Raw genomic sequence first — 25,064 nt, 5'->3', positions numbered from 1 at the left:
ATCTGAATGTGGAAGAGACCACACTGGACTTGAATTAGTCTTGTTAATGTTGAGGATGCAACAGGAAGGAGGAAGTTAGTGTGTTCTGGAAAACTGATTATTTTATTCAGACATTTATACAGAACTTTATGAATAAAAACAGTCCCACATCACACTGGAACACATTCCTGCACAAGAAATTGCGAAAAAACTTCCTTCAAACTATTTTTTTCTCTGCAACGCATCGGACAAATGGTTTATTTACAGCTCAAGGTTCTGTTCATGCTTTCATTTGAGTCCCGTTGTGTACATGGCAGGTGTGTTCAAACATTGACTGCTACGCCCACGGCTCCTTTCCATTCTGTGGTAGAGAGCTACAGCACAAGCCAGTTAGCGATCATAGAGCTCCTTCATCTCCTTAAGGACCTTGATACTCTCGCTGTATCGTAACTGGTTCTTGTTAGAGCACTCCTTCCATCTGGGGGAAAAAATATCAATATTGGGTCAGTTCAACTCATTCCAAACTTTGGGATGTTTCAGTGTTTTTTTCAAACATCAAACTTGCAAACACGCTCACTGTGAGTAATCCTTTTCAATAAAAGAAAGTTGCTTTTCATGAAAAACATACTTTTGCCTTATCTTTTTCCAGCGTTCCATGTGGTCACATATGAGAGAACCTGATACAGGAACTGAATCTGTTAACTGTGGAAATATAAGAAGTACCAATTTAGTTCATTTGTAATAATAGATGCTTTAATTTCAGTATGTAAGTAGAACAACATCAATAAGTCTCATGCATATAATATACAGAACCTTGGTAACAGTGGGTTTTTCAGTCTGTGGGATCCTGAGATTGATGGGTTCACCGGAGGCGCTGACTGGACAGGAGGTTGGAGGAGGGAGTCTGTACACAACCTGAGCTTTACCATTCATCATGTCCGTAAGCTGCCAAAAGAAAGAAATTCGGATAAAGGAATGCAGTTGAACTGCCATTTTACATAAAATTATTCCTGGCGTTATGATGCCCAAAGAGCACGGCATCTTTCGGGCTAAGAAATTACTTTCCAGTAAGTACTACAAGTGCTCTCGTAAATACTTTCGGTAAAAGTTAATTTCACTGTTTCAAAGACAATTTTAAACGGTCAGTTCAAACTAATTATCAAATCCAAACACAATTTTTTTTTCTCACTTAAGGTTGTGTTAAGTTATGTACATGAGATCTAACCACCATACACCAAAGATGGGGATGGAATTATGTTTTTGGTGCTCAAAGCACTGAACAATTACAACTGAAATACTAAAAAGCAACTTGCCTTTCCTCAAACAGCAAACACACGTTTTCTCACAGGCTAAAGAAAGTTATATGCAATTATACTGCATCAACTATATCCACCGTCGCTCCAAGCTGACTAGAGTCACTGCCCTCTGCAATAGGGGTGTCCCGGTACACCAGGTTTACTATATCTATGGTAAAACGTACCGATAGTGACAACACTACAGTCAACTTCCATTATCATTACAGTGACTACCATTGTTTTCAGAGGCAACTATGAACACAGCACAACACTCCTGTTTTCATTAGTAGTTTTATATTGTTTAGCCACAAGAGAGCACCCTTACGCTGGTCAGACAGAGGCAGAGAGGTTCTAGTGGCTTCTAAGAGCCCAATATAAATGTGTCACGGTGCATCAATGTTAGACTTTGTCATACAAACATTTTGTGTTTTACAAATGACTCCAACCGCTTACAATTAGACCTTGTATGAAAGGATTACAAAGATGTGTAAAATGAAGAGACAAACACTGTGCTGCATTTTAAATATTTCCCAGTCAACTATCCTGAGCTTTTTACAACCAAATATATTTTAAAGTGTATTTTATATTAACGCTATTGCAGAGTCCAACAAAGTTGCATGATACTGTTCACTGTTTGTTAGGTGTGAACCCAAGGCATAGTGTGAGGTAATTTTATTATATTTCAGTTCCACAAGTAGTATTCCTGCCAAGTTTGATGTAATATCATGGTATAAATTGTTTACTATAATACCTTTGGCCACAATAATAGTAGCTTCCCTACTCTGTAAAGTAGGATGCTTAAACCCCACTGTTCTAATATAAGTGTTTCACACGTAAAGGACACATTTTTAGTAAAATATCATTTTGAAGTTATACTTTACTTTGTGCACTTTTTGGTGATGTTTGCATATTTTGAATAAAAGTTATCCAACATGACTGTAGGGCCTCACCTCTTCCTCCACCATGCTATGTGGGGGGCTTGGGGAAGCAGGCGGCACTCGAACAGTAGGAGTGTTTCTCATCCAGGCACGGCAGATAGGGTAGAGTGGGGTGCTGGTGTTGAACTGAGCCAGATCCACGCTGCGATCGAACAGCTTAATAATGTAAGCATCTAAAACAAGTGGAGAAGGACAGAAAATTGGGAGATAAAGAAAAGGTAAGAAATTGTACAATGAAGTGAATGAAATTTCTTGCTGAATTATTTCCAATATTTGCACTTAGTTTACTTTGTTTGTGTTGATTGCTCTCTGGTATGCCCTCATCCATCTCTTTTCGCTTCTTCCTCCGGTGCTGTGGAAATCGAGCCGACGGCCTGGAAAAATCAAACAAAGATGGGGACTTAATGAATTCAAAGATTACTGCTTTTTTTTTTTTTTTTTTAAATCTATTATGATGTGCAGATATACAAGTTGTCAATGTGAAATTATAAAATTATTGACAGGATAGGGAGATGTTTTTTTTCAGCAACAAAAAAAATAGTCACTTGCCTTTTTCCAGCAGATGATGGAGACAAATCCCTAGAAATAGCAAGTGAAACATGACATCTAAAAACAAGCTTTTACACTTTATATTTAAATGTTGAAATAATAGAACAGATATTCACTAACTTCACAGCGCCAGCTACAGTATATCATACATTCTACAAAATGTGACAAATACATTTGAAATCCAAATCATTGATCCATACTTGTTTAAGGAGTCGGCTGATATTTTTCCAGTGTCACCCTCATTTTGCTCCCTGTTCAAAATACAGCAATGTTAGTCTGACTGGAAAGTAATCACAATGATTAGATGAGTTTCATATCTTAATAATGATAGTTTTACTGACTTTTCATTTTCACTCCTCTCCACCAGTCCCTTTAACACAGCATCCAATCTGCTGCGGGCACCAGCCCCCTCTGCATCTGCAAAAGTAATGATGACAGTTTGTAACTCTAAACAGAAACAATAATTAACGTTATTGACCACCAGGGTCTAAAATTAAGTTTTTTCCTCACGTGCCATTGTGGCAGGTCACTGAACATTTCTACTAGCCACACAATTGTTTTGTCTGCCACTTCTGAAATCTCTGTAGAACGCTTTAGAATCGTAAACACTAGGGCTGAGTATTGGCAAGAATCTGGCGATAACATACGTATCACAATACACGGGTTACGATTCAAAATATTGCGGTACTGTAAGCAAGACAATATATCGCGATTTTTAAAAAATCTAATTTTAGGAAAACTGTCATAGTATAAAAAACACCACGCCAAATGCATAAAATCTGATTAAAAAGTTTACTTTTTTACGCAATCCGAATTGTAGGATCTACATTTGCATTTATCACAGACGGCGCATCCGTCTGTGATAAATGCAAATGTAGATACAATAAGATCTTTGCAAATAAAATAAAGTATTGACTGAGTTAATCATTGCATGTAAACTATTAATTAGAATTCAATACAGAGTTTTTGAGACTTGATAGATACAGTATCACAAAACATAATATTGCAATGCTCTATATTTTCGTCCACCCCTAGTAAACACTGAGTCAGTGGTAACATACAGTAGAAATAAGGATCATGTAACCTTAATCCCTTACCATTTTTAATTTAGGAATTGCTTTTTAAAAATGATCTTTCTTAATATAAGGAAAATCTATCTGCTATGGTTGCAGGTGGGCGGAATTTTTTACCTGCCACAGCCAACATTTTCCCTGTATTTGGCAGGTGGCAGGTGCTAATTTCATTCCCTGCTGACCACACTCACAATCAAGAGTTCATATTGAATACATACTTTATTACTGAATTTGAGGAGTGACTTACCAAATGCAATGGACTAGCTTAGGTCAGGAGGACTTTTTTTCTCTTTAAAAGGTCCCATATTGTAAAAAGTAAGATTTTCATGTATTTTATATTATAAAGCAGGTTTAAATGCTTTATAAATACTGTGAAAGTATCGAAGCGCTCAATATACGGAGAAATACTCAAAGCCCGTATTCAGAAATTGTGCGTTTGAAACAAGCCGTTAGGATTTCTGTCCATTTGTGATGTCATAAATATACAATATTTAGACCATTACACGGTTTCAAATGTAAACATTCTAAATGCGTTCCAGTTTATTCCTGGTTGCAGTGTATGAGTGTGTTCCAATCCGCATACTTCTGTACTTACACTTACTATTTTGAGTGCATAAGTGCGTTCACACTGGGAAGTACGGCAAAATGCAGTGCACTCAAAGTACCCGGATGTTGTACTCAAAAAGGTCAAATCGTTGAGTGTGGAACGCTGGACACTTTCCACACTCAATTGTCGCCATCTTGGCTACGTAGCGGAAAGGGCGGGACCACGACCACTATTTAAACATACGTAGATAACAGAATAAAACAATACAATACGTAAACATACCGCTGCATTGTCAGCCAACAGGAGGACACATCGTGGACGTAGGCGACGACGTTGGAAACCTAATTTCCACTCTGCTTTCATTTTTTTCTTCAACAAAGCAGGCAGATATTTTGGCGGGTAGTGGATGGGTAAAACCTGAAGGAGGCAGCAATGCAACACAAAGGATGCCAGCTGCCGTAAAACCCCAAAGACGAAGAAGATATTTTGGCGGGTAGCGAGCCGCGGTCAAATGTTGCGATCGTCATTTCTGGTAAGTGCGCCGCAGAGTATTCGATTTGAGACGACCCTACCCCGTTGAAATATACGCACTACTCAAGTGAGTACATAGTGCACTACATTGAAGTGTACTTCTGGAAGTACCGGGATTGGAACACACTCTGTATGTGAATGACATCAGCTGACAGGAAGTAAACATGGACCAAAACTGTTACCAGGCAACACAATTCTGTTGCAATTCCGTTGAAATGCACTAAAACGGAGCGTTTCAGACGGAGGGTAAATACAGGCATGTTCAAGCAGACAGCATGAGGAAAATAAAGTTGTTTTTTTAACATTACAGCATGTAAACATGTTCTAGTAGAAACACAAAATACAAGTATGAACCTGAAAATGAGCATGATATGGGACCTTTAAATCAGATTAACTTTGGGGTTACATGTGTAGTAAGGTTACTCACCCAGCCTTTCAGTCTTGATCTTGACGTGGTGCATTATCTCCACCTTTCTATTTATTATATTATTCAACTTAATTGGGGGGAAAAACACTTTTACAGCCACACGTTCACTCTCAGTGACAGAAACGCTCCGTGTCTTCAGGTCGACTACTTGACGACACTGACGTAGGTCTGCGACGGGACGTCTGTTTACTAACGTTAGCTAAGCTAGCTGCGGTTAGCTTCAGACCGTTTACAATCAGCTAGCCACCTTCTGCGTTACCATTGGATAACGTTAAAGCTACCGTTCATTACTCCAGCCCCTTCGTTATGTATCTATTATAGCGCTCAGCTGGTGAATAGTGAGTTATATATCGGACCGTAGCGCTCACTAGCTCAAACTACCGTTGCTAACTGAGCTAGCTTTTGATAGCATTCTCAGACGTTCCTCTTCCGCGCGCTGCCGGTTTCCTGTCACCTGATTGGTCCTTGTGTTGCGAGGAAGTCCTACGTGATTGGATGGATTTTATGTCAATCATATTATACTTGATTCCTATTGGCTAAGAGTGTTGCAGTGAATAACGATCGGTATAAACAGAGAGACGCTTTCTTCTGGTTTCATCGATAATCTTGTTTATTTGTCAAAAAGAGGATAGTAATTATGTTTTCACTTACAATGTTAGACTCTTAGGAAGAATATATTTTAGAAATGGCCGTTGTAGCATCTAAAATGTGCTGTTTTTATGGAGAATTTGGGTCGTACTGGCGTTTGACTCCATGGTAACTTTGTTTTGTGGACATGCCAAGTCAACTGAGACCTGAGTAACACCAGTCAGTCAACCAGTCAGTCCATCCAGCTATAATTTATTGTCAAAGGTTGGAGCCAGGCATAAATCAGACCCACACTGAAGCTCATCATGTCTTCTGTGCTATTATGAATAACCTCCGACCTTCTAAAGCTGTAATGAAATCCAGGTAAGACCTAAATGTCACATTTTTATAGCACCCTAAACAACATTTACTTTTATAATAGTCCTGTATCACAGCTTTTACCCTGCACTATATTCAGTTTTAACAGTTTCCTTCATCTCCTTGTATTTTTATGTCTGGTATATTTTTTTTGTACTTTGCACTACTAACTTTTTTACTGCCTTTTTACTAACATGTTTTGCACTATGGAACTGTGATGCTGGCAACTTGAATTTCCCTTTGGGATCAATAAAGTTACTATCTGTCTATCTGTCTATCTGTCTATCTATCTATCTATTTACAGTTGTTCATAAGTGTTGTTTTTTTTTACAGTGGACCTGTGTTCACAAGGCAGAATCCCTTTAAACCAGCATCCAAAGTGGGGAAGTCCTACTACCACCCATCCTGCAACCAGTCCCTGTCAAAGAAAAAGAAAAAAACAGTATGTTTTAAAGTTTATATATACTGCATTTTATTCTCATTTTTCTTCTGTAAGTCATTGCAAACATGTCTATCACTTTGTTGTTCTTTTTTGCAGACTTTGAGTCCTGTACGTTCAAACCAGCCATCCAGTCCACGATTACATACTCACACACACCCAGAGAGCCAACGGCCGTTGGAGCAACGTGACCAACATTTTGCCGCCACGGATGGACAACCTGTTTTTGCAGAGTCCTGGCCCTCCACCGAGTGTGGATCTTCTTCATCTGACATGGAGACACCCAAACGGTCTGCGAGAGCAGGGAAATCCACAGTTTCCTCCGAGCTAGGAGATGAGCAGGATTCACTGCTGGCAAAGTATGTTTTTAGAGTCAAAGACCATACCCTCAAACATAGCAGTGCCTATGCCCCAAGTTATCTTTTTAAACAGAACTGTAACTTTTTCTTAAAATGAAAAGTTGCACTATGTGAGAAATGACTGGACATGACATTGCCATGGTAACTGTGATGTGAAGACTTGAAGATATAGAAACTGGTCAGTGGTTCTTTTAAATCACTATTTGAACCACGACTCATAACCAGCATTGAACTTTGCTCTCTCAGGTACATGGATCGCTTTCGCCATGGTCGACCGCAGAGTCGAGAGGAGCGCCAGCAGGTGCCTTCTTCAATTGGAGAGGAGCAGCTGCCTTTTTGGTGGATGTCACCCTCATCTTTACCCCGCAGTTCAACACCAACTAAAACAACAGACAAAGGTACATTCTCACTTATTGTTTTTTTTTTGTATGTAGAGGTTATTAACTGTCACAAGCTCCTAAAGCTAAAACCTTTCTGTGGGATCCCTTCCTCTAAACAGATGTTTTCCAGCCTCTGAAAGATGACCATGGACCTGCTATTTTCAATCCAGCTGGACAGCGTCGACATGACGGATCCCTTTCCCCATGCAGAGGATCCCTTAGTGTGAGTTTACTGAGATTGAACCACAATTTAGCCTGTTATTGTCTTTCTCTACTAAAAAGCAATAATAGGTGCATTGTTTGTAGGAAATTACTTACCTACAAATGTATATATATATTTTTTTTTTAAGTGAAAAAAAACACCAGATACTCTTCCATCTTGTTTTTTTTAATTTTTTTTAATTTTGTTTTATTTAAGGTCAAAGGAATACATACACATACTTGTAAAGGGAGATAAAGACAGCAGCAACTACATATAAAAAATATTCTTTGTGTATGCTGTTATGATGGATTACTGGGTCTGCACCCTGCCCTGGTTTATGCCAGGTTTGTCTGAATTCCCAGGAAGCAGAGTGTCTGCAGTAGACACACCTTATACCAACTAAGTGTGCTTATAAATATTTGCATTTCAAGACCACACCACGTGTCCATTTGGAAACCTCAGTGTTTACTAAATGCCTGTGAAGCCAATGTTTATGCAGCCATGTTTGATACATTTATGGCTTGATCAGCCCGCTCATGTAAAATGCATCACCCTCATAAAATTATAAAAGAACAGCACTGTATACAGTGTTAGCAATTATAAGGCCAGATAATGTGACTGATTTTGGTTGTTTTACTCAAATGCTACTAGAGCTGCAAAGATTTATCGATTATTTGTCAACTATTAAATTAATCGCCAACTATTTAGATAATTGATTAATCGGTTTGAGTCATTTTTAATGAAAGAAAAGTAAAAATTCTCTGATTTCAGCTTCTTAAATGTGAATATTTTCTGTTTTTTTTACTCCTCTATGACCTTAAGCTGAATTTCTTTGAGCTGTGTACAAAACAAGACATTTTGAGGATGTTATCTTGGGCTTTGGAAAACACTGATCGACATTTTATAGACCAAACAACTAATCGATTAATCAAGAAAATAATCAACATATAAACATTAGTTTCAGCCCTAAATGCTACTAATTTAACCATCTAGTTTTATTCATTTACACCATATAGTGAGTATTCTTTATAATGAAATATCCAGAGCAAAATTGTGGCTTATTGAGTGTTCTGTCTGTTTTGTTTCTCAGATTTTGTCTGACACCTCCCAGGGTGAATTTGATGACACAGAGATACAACACCTTCAAGAAAAGGCCAGCAGACTTCTGCTGAGAGGGTATGAAGACCGTCGAGTACCATTAATGATACATTATTAATTCCCTTAATTGTAAGTAACTTTTTTTCTTTCCAACAGTGAATGTACTCTGCTTGATGGATCTATCCCTGTCAGCTCAGAGGGCCTGGAGTGCTCCGATTTCTCTTCTCCAGTCAGCGTAGATGAGCCAGTGCGAAGACCTTTGATTCCCAGTTTAATAAGATCTACTGGTAAGGCAAGAGTGTCAAGTAATATTACATTTTGAGATGGAAATTTGTTGCTTTTCTTCCAATTTAAACTTGCTCAATGCCTTGCTATTTTAAACTGCATAGTTGGTGTTATTGTGCAATGTGTTTCTTAACATTTACAGACTCGGTTCAAGCTGTGTCCTTCCAAAAACCCTCTGTCATTCCTCCTCTGGTTCCCTCCACACGCCGGGAAGATGACATCTTGTTCCAGTGGCGTTTGAGGAGAAAGATTGAGCAGGCCAGGGAGTGGCCCCGATCCCTGCAACACTCCAGTCTTCATGGTCCCACATTTAGCTGGCAGATGCCCAGTTTAAACCATCCCTCAGACAGAGGACAGGCTTACAAGGTAGAAGTCATAGTGTATGATATTTACTCCACATGTTTTTTGTTAAATATTTGTTCCATATTTACAGAATCATTTTATTTTCCTCTTCTTGCATTATCTATAGGAACACCAGAGTACTCAACCTCCTGAATTCTCAACTAATTCGCACATCCCTGCACCTCAGCCACCAACCAAAGAAGCCCACAGATCATATCCCCCAGCTTCAGATCCACCTCCCTTCCCTGCCTTTGTTGTCTCTGGCTCTTCACTCTCTCAACCCCAGACTGTTGCCCATGTTCCTGCCCACATGCATTTACTCTGTGATGTCTTGCCCTGTCCCATCCGGTCATCTCGTGCTCGCAAGCAACAACACATTTCAGAAAGTATAGATGAGTCTCACACCAAAGTTGTGTGTAAAAAGACCCAAGTCCCTGGAAACTCAATGAACACCTTCACTGATGAACCTATTCGTGAGCATATGCCAGCCCCACCACCTGCTTCATCTGGAGCTATGGAAAGAGTTATTCACCACAAAAGACATGAGAAGAACAAGAAAGAGAAAACCCAGACACGAGAGTCAGAGAAGATTGAAAATAAGACAGCGGAGTGCTTCAGAAAGCAGAAGAAATCAACGAGGTAGTATTGAAACATGCACACAGGGTAAAGAAATCAATTCTGAATGCTTAATATACATTTTTTTATTGCAGATATACAGTGGATAGGGAACATGCTGATGGCCCTGGTCCTCCAAACAGGAGTTCTTCACATCAAAGAGTTCCCAAAAAGGTCATGCCGTGGGCAGATCAGCAGCAACAGGAGGGAAGCCAGGGGTTTTCCAGTGAGAGCTGTCCTGACGATCATGCACCATGCCCTTCTCCAATCCACAGGGCTTTAGGAAAGGTTCTCAAGTTATTTTCTTTAATGCTCTCTATGTAGTTTGATTAATACAAGCGCCTTATGACGCCACGGAGGCTGTCTGCATATTTAGTCTTAATGTCTTTCCTGCCGTCATAATAACTTCATAGCTTGCCAGCTGTATACGTGATGAACTAAAAGATGTTTGTGTGTAGCTGCTCAAAATACAGTAGTTTGTGAGGATTTATAAATCTTACATTTTATATTACACAAGGTGATTCTCAAACCCAAGAAACCCATACTTGAATAGTTGTCTTCAAGAGATGGACTCTTTATGAGACATTGTCCTATTAAATCATTTAAAGGAACAGTGTGTAACATTTCGGGGGCTCTATTAGCAGAAAAGGAGAAGAACAGTCATAACTGTTTTCATCAGTATAATCACCTGAAACTAAGAATCGTTGTGTTTTCGTTAGCTTAGAACGAGCCCTTCATATCTACATAGGGAGCGGGTCCACTTCACGGAGTCCGCCATGTTTTTACAGTAGCCATGAACGGACAAACCAAATACTGGCTCTAGAGAGCCTTTGGGGTTTTTTACGTTACCTGAAGGCCACCGTAGTTTTCTGACACGCTGGTGAAACTGCGGTAACGTGAGCTGCAGAGTGCAAAACTGTGGTACCGCCAGCAGCCGTCTGACTTCCGTTGCTCCTAAAGTTTGCTTATTATGTTAAGGATGGCCTCTGAGCGAGGTAAATGGCATTACCAAGGTTTCGCACTCAGAGGCTCACGTTACCACAGTCTTGGAAAGGGGGGAGTGAGCGGCGGGGTACTCAGTTGGTTGCACTATGCAACCAAACCACTCGCCAAATTGTACACACTGTACCTTTAAGATACACAGGTGTTCATATCTAACCATGTTAGAATGAAACAATTCTTTAAATATACTCTATGTACCACAGATCTTGATCGGTGGTGCTGCCATCACTCTGCACACATTGTATTGTTTAGATGTCATACATCATCATTTGGTAATGTACAGTGTTATGATGGTAATTAAAAGCTGCATTAACCAGTAGGGTGTTCTCATTTGGGCCTTGGCAGGTAGTTTCAGAGGTGTTGTTCCCCACAGTGGATTCATCTTCCGCACAAAGGACCCCCGTTTCATCGGTTTTTCCTCCTTGCACCGCCTCTGCACCTTCACAGTCATCAGTTCTTCCATGCAATGCACAGAACTCTATGGAGGTCATTTCACAGCTGCTGCAGGAAGCTGAAGGTGAGCTTGTGGCAGCAAAGAGCACCAACCTTTACCCTGCAGTTAATTGTGGAGAATATGTTCTGACCTATGAATAATTTCCATTCCCAACATGCCACAAACCTTTAGGTCAAAACCCCCTAGAACTTTCTCTCCTTTTATGAGCATGCTGTGGCTTTTGTGATCCATGTTGACTTTAGCTGTAGTCATAACTTCATACTGCCTTTGAGCGGTTTAAATGACAAAACAATAACTTATGGTATTGGCCCTCTAAATGTCCATGCTGATCATATTCCATTATCAACCCACTTCAACAGTACTGTTTTTTTTCCTTTTTCAGATTCGGATGAAAAAGAGTTTGAAGATGACGCTTTATTACAAGTCCTTCGCAAGCAGAGGAAATGGGTAAAGGAGCAGATCAGGTAAAATAATAACTATGAATTAAATTGCCAAATTGTTTTTCATCATTTATGTAAAATTATGCTGTTAATTTTAAAATCCTAGGAAATGTAGCTCTTAGAATATTTTTTTTTTTTGTATTTTTCCTTTTAGTGAAGTGGACTCTGTTGAATGGAGGATTCCTGGAGGAGCTTCAAGTTACTTGAACATTGACAAGAAGCACTTGACGTAGTCGTTTTTTAAAATTTTATACAGAAATAAAGTTTATTTTTTCATTTTTGAAGAAATATTTCCACATTAAAGAGTTTGCAGATATGTGTGCGTGCTTCATTAATCACAATTACAATACAGTGCATTTTACAAAAGTTGCACACACAAAAAAACAGCAGTTCGAACTTTCGAACGCAGACTATTTACAAAGACTGGTTTCTTGAAACATCATGTAAGATTGATGAGCTATAGCAGAGCAGTATATACAAACCTCAGAGCAGGGAATATTAAAACAGTGCCAGGAACAGAACAAATGGGTGTTTTGGCACGTGCTGAGTGTTGCTGTGACTGAAGGTGCCTGAAAGTTATTTCTGTATGTGCCTGTGTGTTTCTTAAAGGCTTCTGTTGCACTTGTTTTCACACTTAGTGAAGATGGCAGAGTGTTTGGCATTAATGTGACTAGATTAGGGTTCTGGAGTCCTCGGTTTGCAGGATGGGAGCGGATATGATAAGGATGCCATCTGGAGAGACCGCTGACTCCAAAGCCATGGTGTCCACTCCCTTCGGGATTCGGTAGCGGCGGTTAAACTGCCGCGTCGTAACCCCTGCACCATCCTTCTAACAAAACATTAAATACAAGTTTAGATGATCATAACTATTGTAAATAACCCCCCCAACGAAATACAGCAATGTTCCTCGCAGAATACCAACCTTCTTTTCTTCATGCTTTCCTTGCACTTCCACAAATTCTCCTATCACTTTGACCATTAGGTCCTCTGGGTTGAAGTGCTTTACATCAACTTGAACTGTAAAACCGCTGTCGTCACAGGTCACCTACCAAACATGAGTGAAAATACTGTGTTTTATTATATGGAAATAAAATAGCTCTAAGCACAGCAAATAGCCAGCACAGTCCTATTTACCACCATGAACTTCATAGATATCTTTAACTATATTTGAGTGTGAAAGTTCAATCTTGACCTTGGAAACAGTGGTTTAACAAAAATGTTCTTCTAACTATCTTTTCTGGGGGCTTTCAACTTCATCAGCATCTCAGGGTTTTTATCTGTTGACGACTGTGAGATGAATTTGAAAGCTCTGGAAAAAGCTGCTAGGTGGACCTTGAGTCAATATTTTTTTCAAAATATTGCCTATATATTTTCAATTAAAAAAAATAGGGGAATGTCCTATTGATCTATGGTAAAAAATATTATTTGGTATCACTAAATGTTTTGTGTTTTCATGCAGTTCTATTCAGCACAAATTAATGCAATCATTTTTTTTTTCATTTTTGCAATACTTAGCTATAGTAATTTTAAAATGACTTACCTCTGCAGAGCTAGTACTATCAGCCTCCGGAATCAGTAATTTCGGGGACCAGTTACATTGTCCGTAAGTCGCATTCAGCCGAGGGATAAGAGGTGGTAAAACCTTCTCCCATGGGATACCACCAGCTGGCAGAGTGGGTGGCAGGATGAAGTCCATTTCTAGTTAGTAGGGAAAAAAATTTGTTTTTAAAAAGGAGAGTTGACTTAACAGCAGTTGAGTCTACAGCTTGTCAGACTACAAGGCACACAACACTGGCCACAGCTTACCTCTTCTTAAATTCCCTGACCAAATTAGTGTGCGAAAGGACAGCCCCTGTTTAACTGCTTGTGTTCTCAAGTCCTAAATGAGGTACTGTGAGTACAGATGATGAGCTGGTGCGCCCGTCTGTCTGACTCCAAGCTCGTCGTCCTCTGGGTGCTTGACGTGACTGACTGTCATCGTGAGTGTTTTATAGTGGACTTGCATAATGAGCTGGGAATTCACAGTGGGGCACCTTGCCTCTGTCATGTTCTGGATGCGTAACCTTGGGTGGTCTGTCAGGGCTATATAGGATAAGAGTGTATTGTTTTGGGAATGACACAGCTGTTGCCAGCTTATTGGCAATTAACGTGTTTATTAGTTATTACCAAGCCTATACAGTTTAGTCCTGATGGCACCGATACAAACAGACTGTTCACGTTTTCTTATAAGACCTGTTACGAAATATATGCTTAAGGTCTGTTGTCAAGGAAGAGGTATCCAAAAATAAGTTCAAAAGAGATGTTGTTGACCCTCGTGAGCTGATACCAGACAGACAGTGACAGCAGCAGGGACGTCCTTAACACATGCCAGAGCACGTGTGCTTTCCCCCCCCCCCCCATCACTCACTCTCACAGTGTGGCAACAACTATCAGATCATTTACCTTAAGTAGAGCAATATCTCATTTTAAAAATACTCCATTACAAGTAAAAGTCCTGCATTCAATAATTAAGAAGCTTTATCAGCTAAATGTATGTGTAGCAAAAGAAAAAGTACTCATAATGCGGACAATTTGGTCCCGTGAGTGTTTATTATTGTATGATTGTAGGCCTATATTCTTATAACATGAGTAGTACTTTAATACAGTAGTTTGCCCAGGTGGAGCTATATTGTACCACTTTACATTTTGTTGGTTAGTTTAATCAACATCAAGTTTTATAGGCTGGTTTAATGATTTGTAAATAAACTAAATATTCATCAATAAAGTAACTAGCTGTCAAATAAATGCAGTTAAGTAAAAAAGTACAAATTTTACCTCTGAAATGTAGTGAACTATAAAGTAACATGAAATGGAAGCACCTCAAAATTGTACTTAAAGTACTTGAGTAAATGTACTTTGATACTTCCCATCTCTTCACTCAGTCAGTACACACACATAAAACGCACTTGGAAACAATGTACAATGTCCTTAAAAGGACTCTAGTTTACTCCCCGTAACTCAGTTTTATTGAGGGACTCCCTGCACCATAAAAATACTGTACGTGCTGATACTTCTGACTTGTTCTTGACACGCTATAGAGAAGTCACACCAGTTTATAAGGTGGGCACATGTTCTCTCTGTTAGTAATGTAGAACCTGTCACCGAAGCTTTGACTGGAGTGGAGTGACTAAAAATGGCACTGATTATGTTATGACTCATATAGGATAGGGAAGTGGCGACATTTGGAAGGATTAAGTTATTGGGTTTCACAACAGGCGCCAGTGATTGTCCAGACTTTAGGAGCCTCTGTAACAATGCAAAACATTAGGAGTATATATATATGTATGGGGAAAATAGCTCATCGATTAGTCACCTAGCAAGATGATTTATGATAATGATATTCCAATGGGAGAATGAGATTCTGACTTGCCATGGGAAATACAGTACATGGAGTAAAAACATTGCAACTTGGAGGCATTATGTTTTTGTTTTTTTTATTCGTCATTCATACACAAGTAAAAATAGTGTGGGGTGCACGATCACAAACATTAAATTCCGCAACTCAAGAAAAAAGTTTGTTGAATCAATTGTTCAAAGTCGTGAACAAGCCTGAAAACACACCCAGCTTCATCATTAGATATACTGTTAGATACTGTCATGTCAGTTAACATCGTCTGCTATACAAGATTAATAAGCCTACTCTAAAAAATGACTTTCTCAAAGGCCTTGGCAAGCACAAAACACATTGAAGACATAAGGAATTACTCTGTTAACGTGACTCAGCCATTGAATTTATCTCCAGAGACCAGACAAATCAGCAGAATCTTTCACTGTCATTAAAGAAGGAAAATTCTTTGGTCCATTTAGTGGATCATCATTAGTTATTTTTTCAAAAGACCTGACATAGAAAAATGTTTCAAGGAATTCCCAGTGGAATTGTGAAGGAGAGGTAATCTCCCACCTCCCCCCACTGTGCTCTGAAGTGCTGGAAAATGGTGATCCACGTGGTGAGTACTGTAACCCATAACAGCAACCCCAGTGCTGACCGCTTCACGTCTAGATGAAAAACACACAAGGGACAATTGCTCTGCATTAAAACAATGGAAACACTGTTATATCATATGCTCTTGCTTTGCCTGAAACTTTCTTTAAAACCTCAAACTCTATTGTTTGACAGTGTTTTATAAAGTACAATCCCTCATCCTCATCTGCAACCGCTTATCCCGTTAGGGGTCGCGGGGGGGCTGGAGCCGATCCCAGCCGACATTGGGCGAAGGCGGGGTACACCCTGGACAGGTCGCCAGTCCATCACAGGGCTGACACATAGAGACAGACAACCATTCACACTCACATTCACACCTACGGGCAATTTAGAGTCCACAATTAACCTAACCTGCATGTCTTTGGACTGTGGGAGGAAACCGGAGTACCCGGAGAAAACCCACGCTAACACGGGGAGAACATGCAAACTCCACACAGAAGGGTCCCAAGCCGGATTCGAACCTGCAACCCTCTAGCTGTGAGGCGCCAGTGCTAACCACTGCACCACCGTGCAGCCCTTAAAGTACAATATGTGTTCTAAATCTAAAGTGTGGTAGTGGCTCGCATTTATGTGGGGAAATATTTTTGTTTTTCCAAGAATAAAATACTAATCACAAAACATTCACTATATTAATTGTTGTTAAAGCATTCAAAAATCACATACTGAGTCAAATGTGTTTTAGTGTTTTCCTAAAACAAAACCTATGTTCTTGTGTATTTTGATCTCATGTACGTAGATACAAGAATTCTATAAATACAAGTTTTATATAAAAAGCATAATATACATATAAATGTAATCATTGTCAAGCCCTGCTTAGGAAGCATTTCATCAGCTCTCTTCGCCTAGAGAAGTCATCATATCTCCTCTAGGATTTAAAGGAACTGAAAAGATATCCTAACTTCATCCCAGTAGTTTGACCATGATAGAACAATAATGCCCACATATTCTGTTATTTGTGTGTGAACAGAATGTACAGAACATTTGCGTTGGGGTTTTACTGGAGGTCTAGACTGGATTGAAAATGTAATAATTAAATGAATAAGGGTTGAATCCACAATATAACTACTGAGGGAAACTTTGTAAAAACTCTGGTGTTAAAGTAGCAGTTCTGACACTTACATGTTTTGATCTGGAGCTGTTCAGTGTAAATTGGCTTTACAAAGGCCTCCTTAAAAAACCAAACAACATTGACCAGCCACAGGAATGGCAGAAATGCAAAGCCACCTGAAAAAAAAAAAAAGATGGGAAAAACATCATAAAGGATAATATTGCTCATACTTTATAAAAAGTTTCCTAGTCACTGGAACTATCCTGGTATCCTATCCTCCTTCTCACCTAAATGGGACTACATCACATCATTTGTATATACATATATAACTTATAGAGGCAGGTGTTAATACTATTTGCAAACAGAATTTGCAAACCAAAGGGGAGGAGGTGAGATACAATATAAAGATGTTATATCAGTACATGCAGGGAATGAAATTAGCATTGCCACCTGCCAAATACAGGGTAAATGTTGGCTGTGGCAGGTGAAAATTACCATGGCAGACAGGTTTTCCTTACATTAAGAAATATTATTTTTCAAGTGCAATTCTAAAGCTTAAATTAAATATAGGGTAACACTTAATTTTACAGGTCCACAACTTTCATGGTAATTAGGTGATAATTAGCAAGTACTTTTGAAATTTCTTTGGAATTACTGCCAAATTACCCAAATATTTACCTATAAATTTATTGAAAATTACTTTATTATAAACATTATTTAATAATTATATTCCGCTGTTTCTCAATAGCTGGTAATTTATTTAATACATTTCCAAGAAAAGAATACAAAGTGAATTGATGTGCTTTATTTCCATGTCTGCTGGTAAATAGATAATAATTAGCAAATAACTTCTATGAAATTTCTTTAAAAAACTCCCTGAATCATGACATTAGCTACCAGGTTACATTTGTGTAGACAATAAGTCACATAATGGTGAGATTTGTGCTGATCAGAAGTGTCTTCTATTAGTTTTCTACCTCTGATGAAGAGCAGCGCCTAAGGGCCCTATTTTAACGATTATATACTATTTTAGTATATAATTATTAAATCATGTTTATAATAATGTAATTTTCGATACATTTTGAGGTAAATATTTGGGGTAATTTGGCAGTAATTCCAAAGAAATTTCAAATAGGTTACTTGCTAATTATCACCTAATTATCATGAAATTTGCAGACCTGTAAAATGAAGTGTTACCAAATATAGTCATGCATTAAGGTTACATTATATATTCCATAATTCTACATTCTGGTGCCACTGACTCAGTGTTTACAATTTTAAAACCTAGATTTCAGAAGTGGCAGACAAAAAACATAGTAGAGCAGGTTGTCCACCAATCGGAAGGTCGGTGGTTCGATCCCCAGCTGCTCCGGGTCACATATCGATGTGTCCTTGAGCAAGACACTTAACCCCAAATTGCTCCCGAAGGCATAGCCATCGGTGTGTGAATGAGTGTTTAGATTAGATCCTGATGGGCAAAGTTGGCACCTTTAGCAGCCTCTGTCATCAGTGTATGAATGTGTGTGTGAATGGGTAAATACTGACATGTAGTGTAAAGCGCTTTGAGTGGTCGGAAGACTAGAAAAGCGCTATATAAATGCAAGTCCATTTACCATTTACAAATGTTCAGGAAAAAGGTGAATTTCAGACCCTGAGTACATGGTTCACTTTAAGTACTTTTTTTTTTAAATTGGAAGAACATTGCAAGGCATATAAATTACAGAACAAATAAGTAGTCTTCTAATTTTCCCCTCCCACCCCCGACAGTAAAGGAAGTAACCAATATAACATTAAATGTGATAAGACTTAAGGCAGTAATGACACCAAAATTAGAAAACACACTAAACACATGAAATAATAAAACACATACAATATTTACACATACAAAAAAAAGAAGATAATAATAATACAAAAAAAAGATTTTTTAAAATTAAGTACTTTAAGTACTCTCACCTAAATAATATTTTCGACATAGGCCAAGTTTCTCCTCATTGGGCATTCGTTCCAGGTTCATTGTAGATGTGATGTGTGTTGGACTCTGTTATCAGACAGAAAAACAAGTTACAGTGCAGAAACAACAACAACAACAACACAAATAAAAACAACTTCTGTGACAAAGGTGATGCTGGTTATGTCTCCGTTTAAGACATGGTCGTCTATCTACTAGCCTGAACATGATTAAAAGCAAAGTAATGTTAAGAAAATGTTATAAAATCCAAGCAATAAAGCAGGCCCAGTTGTTTTATTGTCAGCTGACTCGAGATTCACCTCAGGCTACCACTAGCATCTCGTTAGCTTAGCAATGTAGCATTAGGTTGTCCAGACTGCTACAAACAAACAGACGGACAGTAACGAACACTCTTCTGCTGGGAGAAGTCCTATTGGAATATTTACATGAATACTGAACATTAATGCGACAGTTTACCTGGTAATCAGTGAAGGCGACAAAGAGTCAGAGAGTCGTCGCAATTTAACTAAATAGAAAAAACACTTCCGCTTCTTCTTCTTCTGGATCGCATTCTTCGTCCTCGTCTTTCTCCTTTGTGTGTTTTAAAGGCCAGCAGCAGCTAACCTGCACAGCACAGCGCTCCCTACTGTAAGGGAGTGTGTGGCCATGCGTCACAATGCCTTCATATGCTTTTAGAAGGGGTTTAAAGGTCCCATATTATTAAAAAGTGAGATTTTCATTTTTTTTTATTATAAAGCAGGCTTAAGTGCTATATAAATACTGTGAAAGTATCGAAACACTCAATCCACAGGGAAATACACACAGCCCGTATTCAGAAATTTATTTGAAACAAGCTGGAAATCTAGGAAAATCTATCTGCTATGGTGGGAGGTGGGCTGAATTTTTTACCTGCCACAGCCAACATTTTCCCTGTATTTGGCAGCTGGCAGGTGCTAATTTCATTCCCTGCTGACCACACTCACAATAAAGAGTTCATATTGAATACATATTTTATTACTCAATTTGAGGAGTGACTTACCAAATGCAATGGGCTAGCTTAGGTCAGGAGGACTTTTTTTTCTCTTTAAAGGTCCCATATTATAAAAAGTAAGATTTTCATGTCTTTTATATTATAAAGCAGGTTTAAATGCTTTATAAATACTGTGAAAGTATCGAAGCGCTAAATATACGGAGAAATACTCAAAGCCTGTATTCAGAAATTGTGCGTTTGAAGCAAGCCGTTAGGATTTCTGCCCATTTGTGATGTCACGAATATACAATATTTAGACCCTTGACACAGTTTTAAACGTAAACATTCTAAATGTGTCCCAGTTTATTCCTGGTTGCAGTGTATGTGAATGTCATCAGCTGACAGGAAGTACATATGGACCTAAGCTGTTGCCTAGCAACGTAATTCTGTTGCAATTCCGTCAAAATGCGCTAAAACGGAGCGTTTCAGACAGAGGGTAAATACTGGCATATTCAGGCTGACAGTATGAGGAAAATAACGTGTTTTTTTAACATTACAGCATGTAAACATGTTCTAGTAGAAACACAAAATACAAGCATGAACCTGAAAATGAGCCTAACATGGGACCTTTAAAGACAAATGTACAGGTTTGAAGAATGTGGATTTCAAATATAGTCAATAGCTGCAATTTTATTTTTCATCGTCAGCTTCTTCTGGTGACAATACAGATGCATAAAGTTGGACTCATATCTATTTAAAAACTGAACAGGCTGGTTAGGAAGGCTAGCTCTGTGGTTGGATCTGAACTGGACGATCTGGAGGTGGTGGCAGAGGAGGAGGATGAGGAGGAAGCTGGACGCTATCCTGGAGAACCCTTCCCACCCCCTCCATGATGAGCTAGTCAAGATGAGGAGCACCTTCACCCACAGACTCATCCCCCTCGGCACAACACAAACTGCCTGGGTCAGTCCTTCATGCTGGTAGCCATCAGGCTCCACAACCAAGGCTGACCCCCACATGAGAACTAGGAGGACTTTAAGAAGTGTAAACATGCACTATCTGCAACCATCTTGGACTCTAACCACTGGTGCACTTACACTTACTTTACACTATACATCCTATATACCACTTTATAGACTGCACATATGTACACATTACATTTATTTATTGTACATACTACATTTATTTATTGTACATACTACATTTATTTATTGAACATACTACATTTATTTATTGTACATACTACATTTATTTATTGTACATACTACATTTATTTATTGAACATACTACATTTATTTATTGTACATACTACATTTATGTATTGAACATACTACATTTATTTATTGAACATACTACATTTATTTATTGTACATACTACATTTATTTATTGTACATACTACATTTATTTATTGACAGACTGTATACACTATGTTCACCCATTCACTCTGTATCTTTTATATCTCTATTATTGTTTTTATAATTTTTGTATACCTTTACCTCTCCTGTGTTTCACTCTGTTTGCTGATGTTGCTGCTTTGACACCTGCATTTTCTGGATTAATAAATAATCATCTTATTTTATCTAGCAAAGTGTCATAGTCTGAGATGTAATATGTATAAATTTCTGAATGGAAAGTTCACTATGTATGCATCCACCACCAGAGGTCGACCTCCTCTCCCATCCCCATATCGGAGGAGCGTCACCCAAAAAACTCACTTTCCCATGCTGCATTGCGGCTCCCCCCTCCCATCTGGCGCCTTCCCTCTTGTCTCTCTCTCTCTCTGCTCGAACACTGCTAGCCCCGTCGCTGTGAATGTGTGTGTGTGTGTGTGTGTGTTGTTGTTGAAGCAATGATGGCGGCAGCGGGATGCGGATCAGCAACCGCGGCTGCCGTAGGAGGCCAAGGTGGAACCGCCACGGCCAGAGGTCGTTTCCCCGGTCGGCCTTGGTCGTCACGCAGTCGTTTGCGCTCCGAGAAACGATGGCAACTGGGTCGATCTGGCTCCTCGGAGTGTGATGATGTGACTAACGGAGGGCCAAGGCCCGCGAGCCTGGTGCTCTCGTTAAACGAAGACCAGTCTCACTTGCGCCTGCTCGGCATAGAGGCGAGCCACCAGACCCTCGACCAGGCTGGATACAGCTCTAGTGGGAGTGAAGAGGTGAGGTCCCAAACCGAACCAGGAGTTAGTATCTTTATTTTCATCTTTCTCATATTGTGTGTGTGAATGTGAAAGTGTGAGTGCTGTCCATAGCAACTGGTTATAGTAGTGGAGAAATGTCAACATCCCTTTAGCTTCAAGCTAAGCTAACCACTGTACTCCATGACATTTAATGCAACAACACTAAATACTACTTCAAGTAAAAAGCAGCAGAGAAGTTACATTACTTCCCTCAATTCCCTCTCACGTGTGTTAACATATTAGAGTGTGGAAAATATATTTTTTAAAAGCCAGTGAGTTACTACGGCTATTTGTAAACAGGAGGGTCGCAATTATTTCATCTTTATGGCCCAGCTCGTTATCAGGCCAGAGCAGAGGTAGCAGCTAGAGCTACTAGTAGCCAACACAAAGAACAGGGAGGGCTAGTTCGCTAGCGCCTCTGTATGCTGCACACAGCAGGCTAATGGTAGCTGCTCTGTTTATCATACGCTGTCTGTGCAGATGCATGCAGTAGTTGTCTTGCTTTAAGTAGTTTAAATACACACTAATCTTCTAGCATTATACTAGCTGTGGTAACTGTGACGTGAACACTCAGATGAATAAGTTTTCATTTTGACTAGCTTTTTTTCTGCAGACAGAAACGTGAGTTTAAATGCTTTTTAGTTAGGAGAGGAGGGCTAACTTGCTAGGTAATGTTACCAAACACGACAGGTTTAAATTGCGGTGCAGGAAGAAGTGTGCCAAAGCCAGTTGTGCCCTTGTTAAAGCTCCCTATTATTGAACATTAATGTATAATCATATGAGAGCTGTTTGGCTTTCAGGTTACAGCTGCAAGCATGAGGGAGTAAGTAGTTTACACACACACACATCTTCTAGCATTATACTTTTCTACCTGTGGTAACTGTGACATAAACACTCAGATGAATACGTTTTCATTTAGGCTAGCTTTTTATGCAGACAGAAAAGTGAGTTTAAATGCTTTTTTAGAGAGGAGAGGAGTGGGATGGCTGGCTGGATGGCTGGCTGGCTAACTTGCATGAGGGAGTAAGTAGTTTACATACACACAAATCTTCTAGCATTATACTTCTCTAGCTGTGGTAACTGACATAAACACTCAGATGAATAAGTTTTCATTTAGTCTAGCTTTTTATGCAGACAGAAAAGTGAGTTTAAATGCTTTTTAGAGCGGAGAGGAGGGCTAACTTGTAGCTAATGTTACCAAACACGACATGTTTGAATGGTTGCAAAGCCAGTTGCAACCCTTGTTAGAACTGAAAGCTCCCTATTATTGAACATTAATGTATAATCATGATTCATAAGAGAGCTGGCTTTCAGGTTACAGCTGCAAAACATGAGGGAGATGTAACGTTACAGTACTTGGAGGGAATTACAGACCTACCTTTCTCTGCAGTTTTGTTTGTAGGTAGTGTAGGTTTTCTCTTAACTGCATCATGAAAGGGTTTAGGAAGAGTTCCCCACCAAACACACTTTTAGGTTGTTACAAATGCAGGCCCCATTCATGTTTAATAATATATATACTCAGAAAAATAAGTTTTCATTTTGGCTTGCTTTTTAATGCAGACAGAAAAGTGAGTTTAAATGCTTTTTTAGAGAGGAGAGGAGGGGGATGGCTGGCTGGCTAACTTGCATGAGGGAGTAAGTAGTTTAAATACACACAAATCTTCTAGCATTATACTTCTCTACCTGTGGTCACTGTGACATAAACACTCAGATGAATAAGTTTTCATTTAGGCTAGGTTTTTATGCAGACAGAAAAGTGAGTTTAAATGCTTTTTAGAGTGGAGAGGAGGGCTAACTTGCAAGCTAATGTTACCAAACATGACAGGTTTAACTGGTGGTGCAGAAAGCTCCCCTATTATTGAACATGTAAACATTAATGCATAATCATGATTCATATGAGAGCTGTTTGGCTTACAGGTTACAGCTGCAAGCATGAGGGAGTAAATAGTTTACATACACACAAATCTTCTAGAACCATATTTCTCTTCCTATGGTAACTGTGACATAAACACTCAGATGAATACGTTTTCATTTTGGCTAGCTTTATATGCAGAAAGAAAAGTGAGTTTAAATGCTTTTTAGAGAGGAGGGGATGGCTGGCTGGCTGACTGCTAGCTAATGTTACACGACAGGTTTAAATGGTGGTGTAGAAAGAAGTGTGCCAAAGCCAGTTGCAACCCTTGTTAGAACCCGAAAGCTCCAATATTATTGATGACATGTAAACGTTAATGTATAATCAGGATTCATAAGAGTGGAGCAGTTTCGCTTTCAGGTTACAGCTGCAAGCATGAGGGGGATGTATGGTTACAGTACTTGGAGGGAATCGTAAATACAGACCTACCTTTCTCTGCAGTTTTTTTGTAGGTAGTGTAGGTTTTCTCTTAACTGCATCATGAAAATGTTTAAGAAGAGTTCCCCCCAAACATTTAAACACATTTTAGGTTGTTACAAATGCCCCATTCATGTTTAATATATTACAACAAGATGAGATGATTGAGAATATTTGGTTTGAATGTGGAAAAATGAAAACAGTTGTCCATTGTGTGATATTATTGCTGTAACGTCTTAACCAAATAACCTTTTTTTTTATTATTTGGCATAGCCTTTGATCCAATATGCTAAGATAAACATATATTGTTATGTAAGGTGTATTGATAAAATCATTATTATGTCGGACATGAATCCATTCTTCATAATGAACTTTAAAAGACATTTTCAGTGTTCAGTCTACAGTGCACTGGATACAAATAATGCCATGCTCTGGAATTCAAAATGAATGCGCTTAACTAAACATTTTAGTCATTGTTTTTGCTGATGGTTTGGCAGCCTCCAGCAGAGTGGTGTTACTTTGCTTCAAGTGTTAATTATCTGTTTTTACTTTTCAAGGGAGACAACTTCAGAGGATTTGAAGCTGAGAGAAAAGGCTCCAAAGGACCTGCATGGTCACGACAGAACCCTTCCAAAGGTAAAGAAAAATATCTTACTGTCCCAAATTTC

General features: G+C 39.0%; 5 protein-coding genes across 9 annotated transcripts in view; 2 read left to right on the top strand and 3 right to left on the bottom strand.

Moving 5' to 3' along the window:
* Positions 1 to 83: 83 nt before the first annotated feature.
* lin37 (lin-37 DREAM MuvB core complex component) lies at positions 84 to 5,536 on the bottom strand. Its single transcript, XM_074654062.1, has 9 exons — positions 5,340 to 5,536; positions 3,103 to 3,178; positions 2,962 to 3,012; positions 2,762 to 2,791; positions 2,501 to 2,586; positions 2,225 to 2,385; positions 793 to 924; positions 608 to 681; positions 84 to 457 (listed from the first exon to the last, which is right to left on the bottom strand). Exons 1-9 carry the CDS (start codon positions 5,371 to 5,373, stop codon positions 370 to 372), a joined length of 732 nt encoding a protein of 243 aa, XP_074510163.1. The 5' UTR covers positions 5,374 to 5,536; the 3' UTR covers positions 84 to 369.
* Positions 5,537 to 5,875: 339 nt separating this feature from the next.
* On the top strand, positions 5,876 to 12,216 carry proser3 (proline and serine rich 3). Of its 2 annotated transcripts, none has more exons than XM_074654030.1 (13): positions 5,876 to 6,290; positions 6,636 to 6,726; positions 6,823 to 7,082; positions 7,329 to 7,480; positions 7,582 to 7,685; positions 8,755 to 8,840; positions 8,919 to 9,049; positions 9,190 to 9,413; positions 9,517 to 10,028; positions 10,100 to 10,292; positions 11,352 to 11,523; positions 11,843 to 11,924; positions 12,055 to 12,216. In XM_074654030.1, the coding sequence occupies exons 1-13, from the start codon at positions 6,250 to 6,252 to the stop codon at positions 12,131 to 12,133; spliced, it is 2,127 nt and encodes a 708-aa protein (XP_074510131.1). In that variant the 5' UTR covers positions 5,876 to 6,249; the 3' UTR covers positions 12,134 to 12,216. The 2 variants fall into 2 exon arrangements, with proteins under 2 accessions (XP_074510131.1, XP_074510132.1); XM_074654031.1 differs by having other exon boundaries at positions 6,618 to 6,726.
* On the bottom strand, positions 12,134 to 13,869 carry hspb6 (heat shock protein, alpha-crystallin-related, b6). 3 transcript variants are annotated; one of them, XM_074654066.1, is made up of 4 exons: positions 13,707 to 13,869; positions 13,441 to 13,598; positions 12,823 to 12,945; positions 12,134 to 12,726 (listed from the first exon to the last, which is right to left on the bottom strand). In XM_074654066.1, the coding sequence occupies exons 2-4, from the start codon at positions 13,594 to 13,596 to the stop codon at positions 12,571 to 12,573; spliced, it is 435 nt and encodes a 144-aa protein (XP_074510167.1). In that variant the 5' UTR covers positions 13,597 to 13,598; positions 13,707 to 13,869; the 3' UTR covers positions 12,134 to 12,570. The 3 variants fall into 3 exon arrangements, with proteins under 3 accessions (XP_074510167.1, XP_074510165.1, XP_074510166.1); XM_074654064.1 differs by having other exon boundaries at positions 12,134 to 12,729; positions 13,707 to 13,867; XM_074654065.1 differs by lacking the exon at positions 13,707 to 13,869 and having other exon boundaries at positions 12,134 to 12,729; positions 13,441 to 13,695.
* A 1,478-nt stretch (positions 13,870 to 15,347) lies between these two features.
* On the bottom strand, positions 15,348 to 19,541 carry psenen (presenilin enhancer, gamma-secretase subunit). The gene is made up of 4 exons (XM_074654067.1): positions 19,395 to 19,541; positions 18,923 to 19,007; positions 17,041 to 17,145; positions 15,348 to 15,935 (listed from the first exon to the last, which is right to left on the bottom strand). Exons 2-4 carry the CDS (start codon positions 18,981 to 18,983, stop codon positions 15,796 to 15,798), a joined length of 306 nt encoding a protein of 101 aa, XP_074510168.1. The 5' UTR covers positions 18,984 to 19,007; positions 19,395 to 19,541; the 3' UTR covers positions 15,348 to 15,795.
* Positions 19,542 to 21,612: 2,071 nt separating this feature from the next.
* The window catches only part of kmt2bb (lysine (K)-specific methyltransferase 2Bb), a 30,925-nt gene continuing 27,473 nt past the window's right edge, over positions 21,613 to 25,064 (top strand). Inside the window, exons 1-2 of one of the 2 annotated variants that reach the window (XM_074654013.1) lie at positions 21,613 to 22,070; positions 24,954 to 25,032. In XM_074654013.1, the coding sequence (XP_074510114.1) occupies positions 21,738 to 22,070; positions 24,954 to 25,032 (412 nt within the window). In that variant the 5' untranslated portion in view covers positions 21,613 to 21,737. The remainder of the gene's footprint in view (positions 22,071 to 24,953; positions 25,033 to 25,064) is intronic. The other variant, XM_074654014.1, reaches the window with a different exon arrangement.

This window comes from Sebastes fasciatus, chromosome 12, assembly GCF_043250625.1.
Source record: "Sebastes fasciatus isolate fSebFas1 chromosome 12, fSebFas1.pri, whole genome shotgun sequence".
Lineage (NCBI taxonomy): Eukaryota > Metazoa > Chordata > Actinopteri > Perciformes > Sebastidae > Sebastes > Sebastes fasciatus.
Note: the sequence above shows the minus strand (reverse complement) of the source record. Positions and strands in the feature narration are given on the sequence as shown.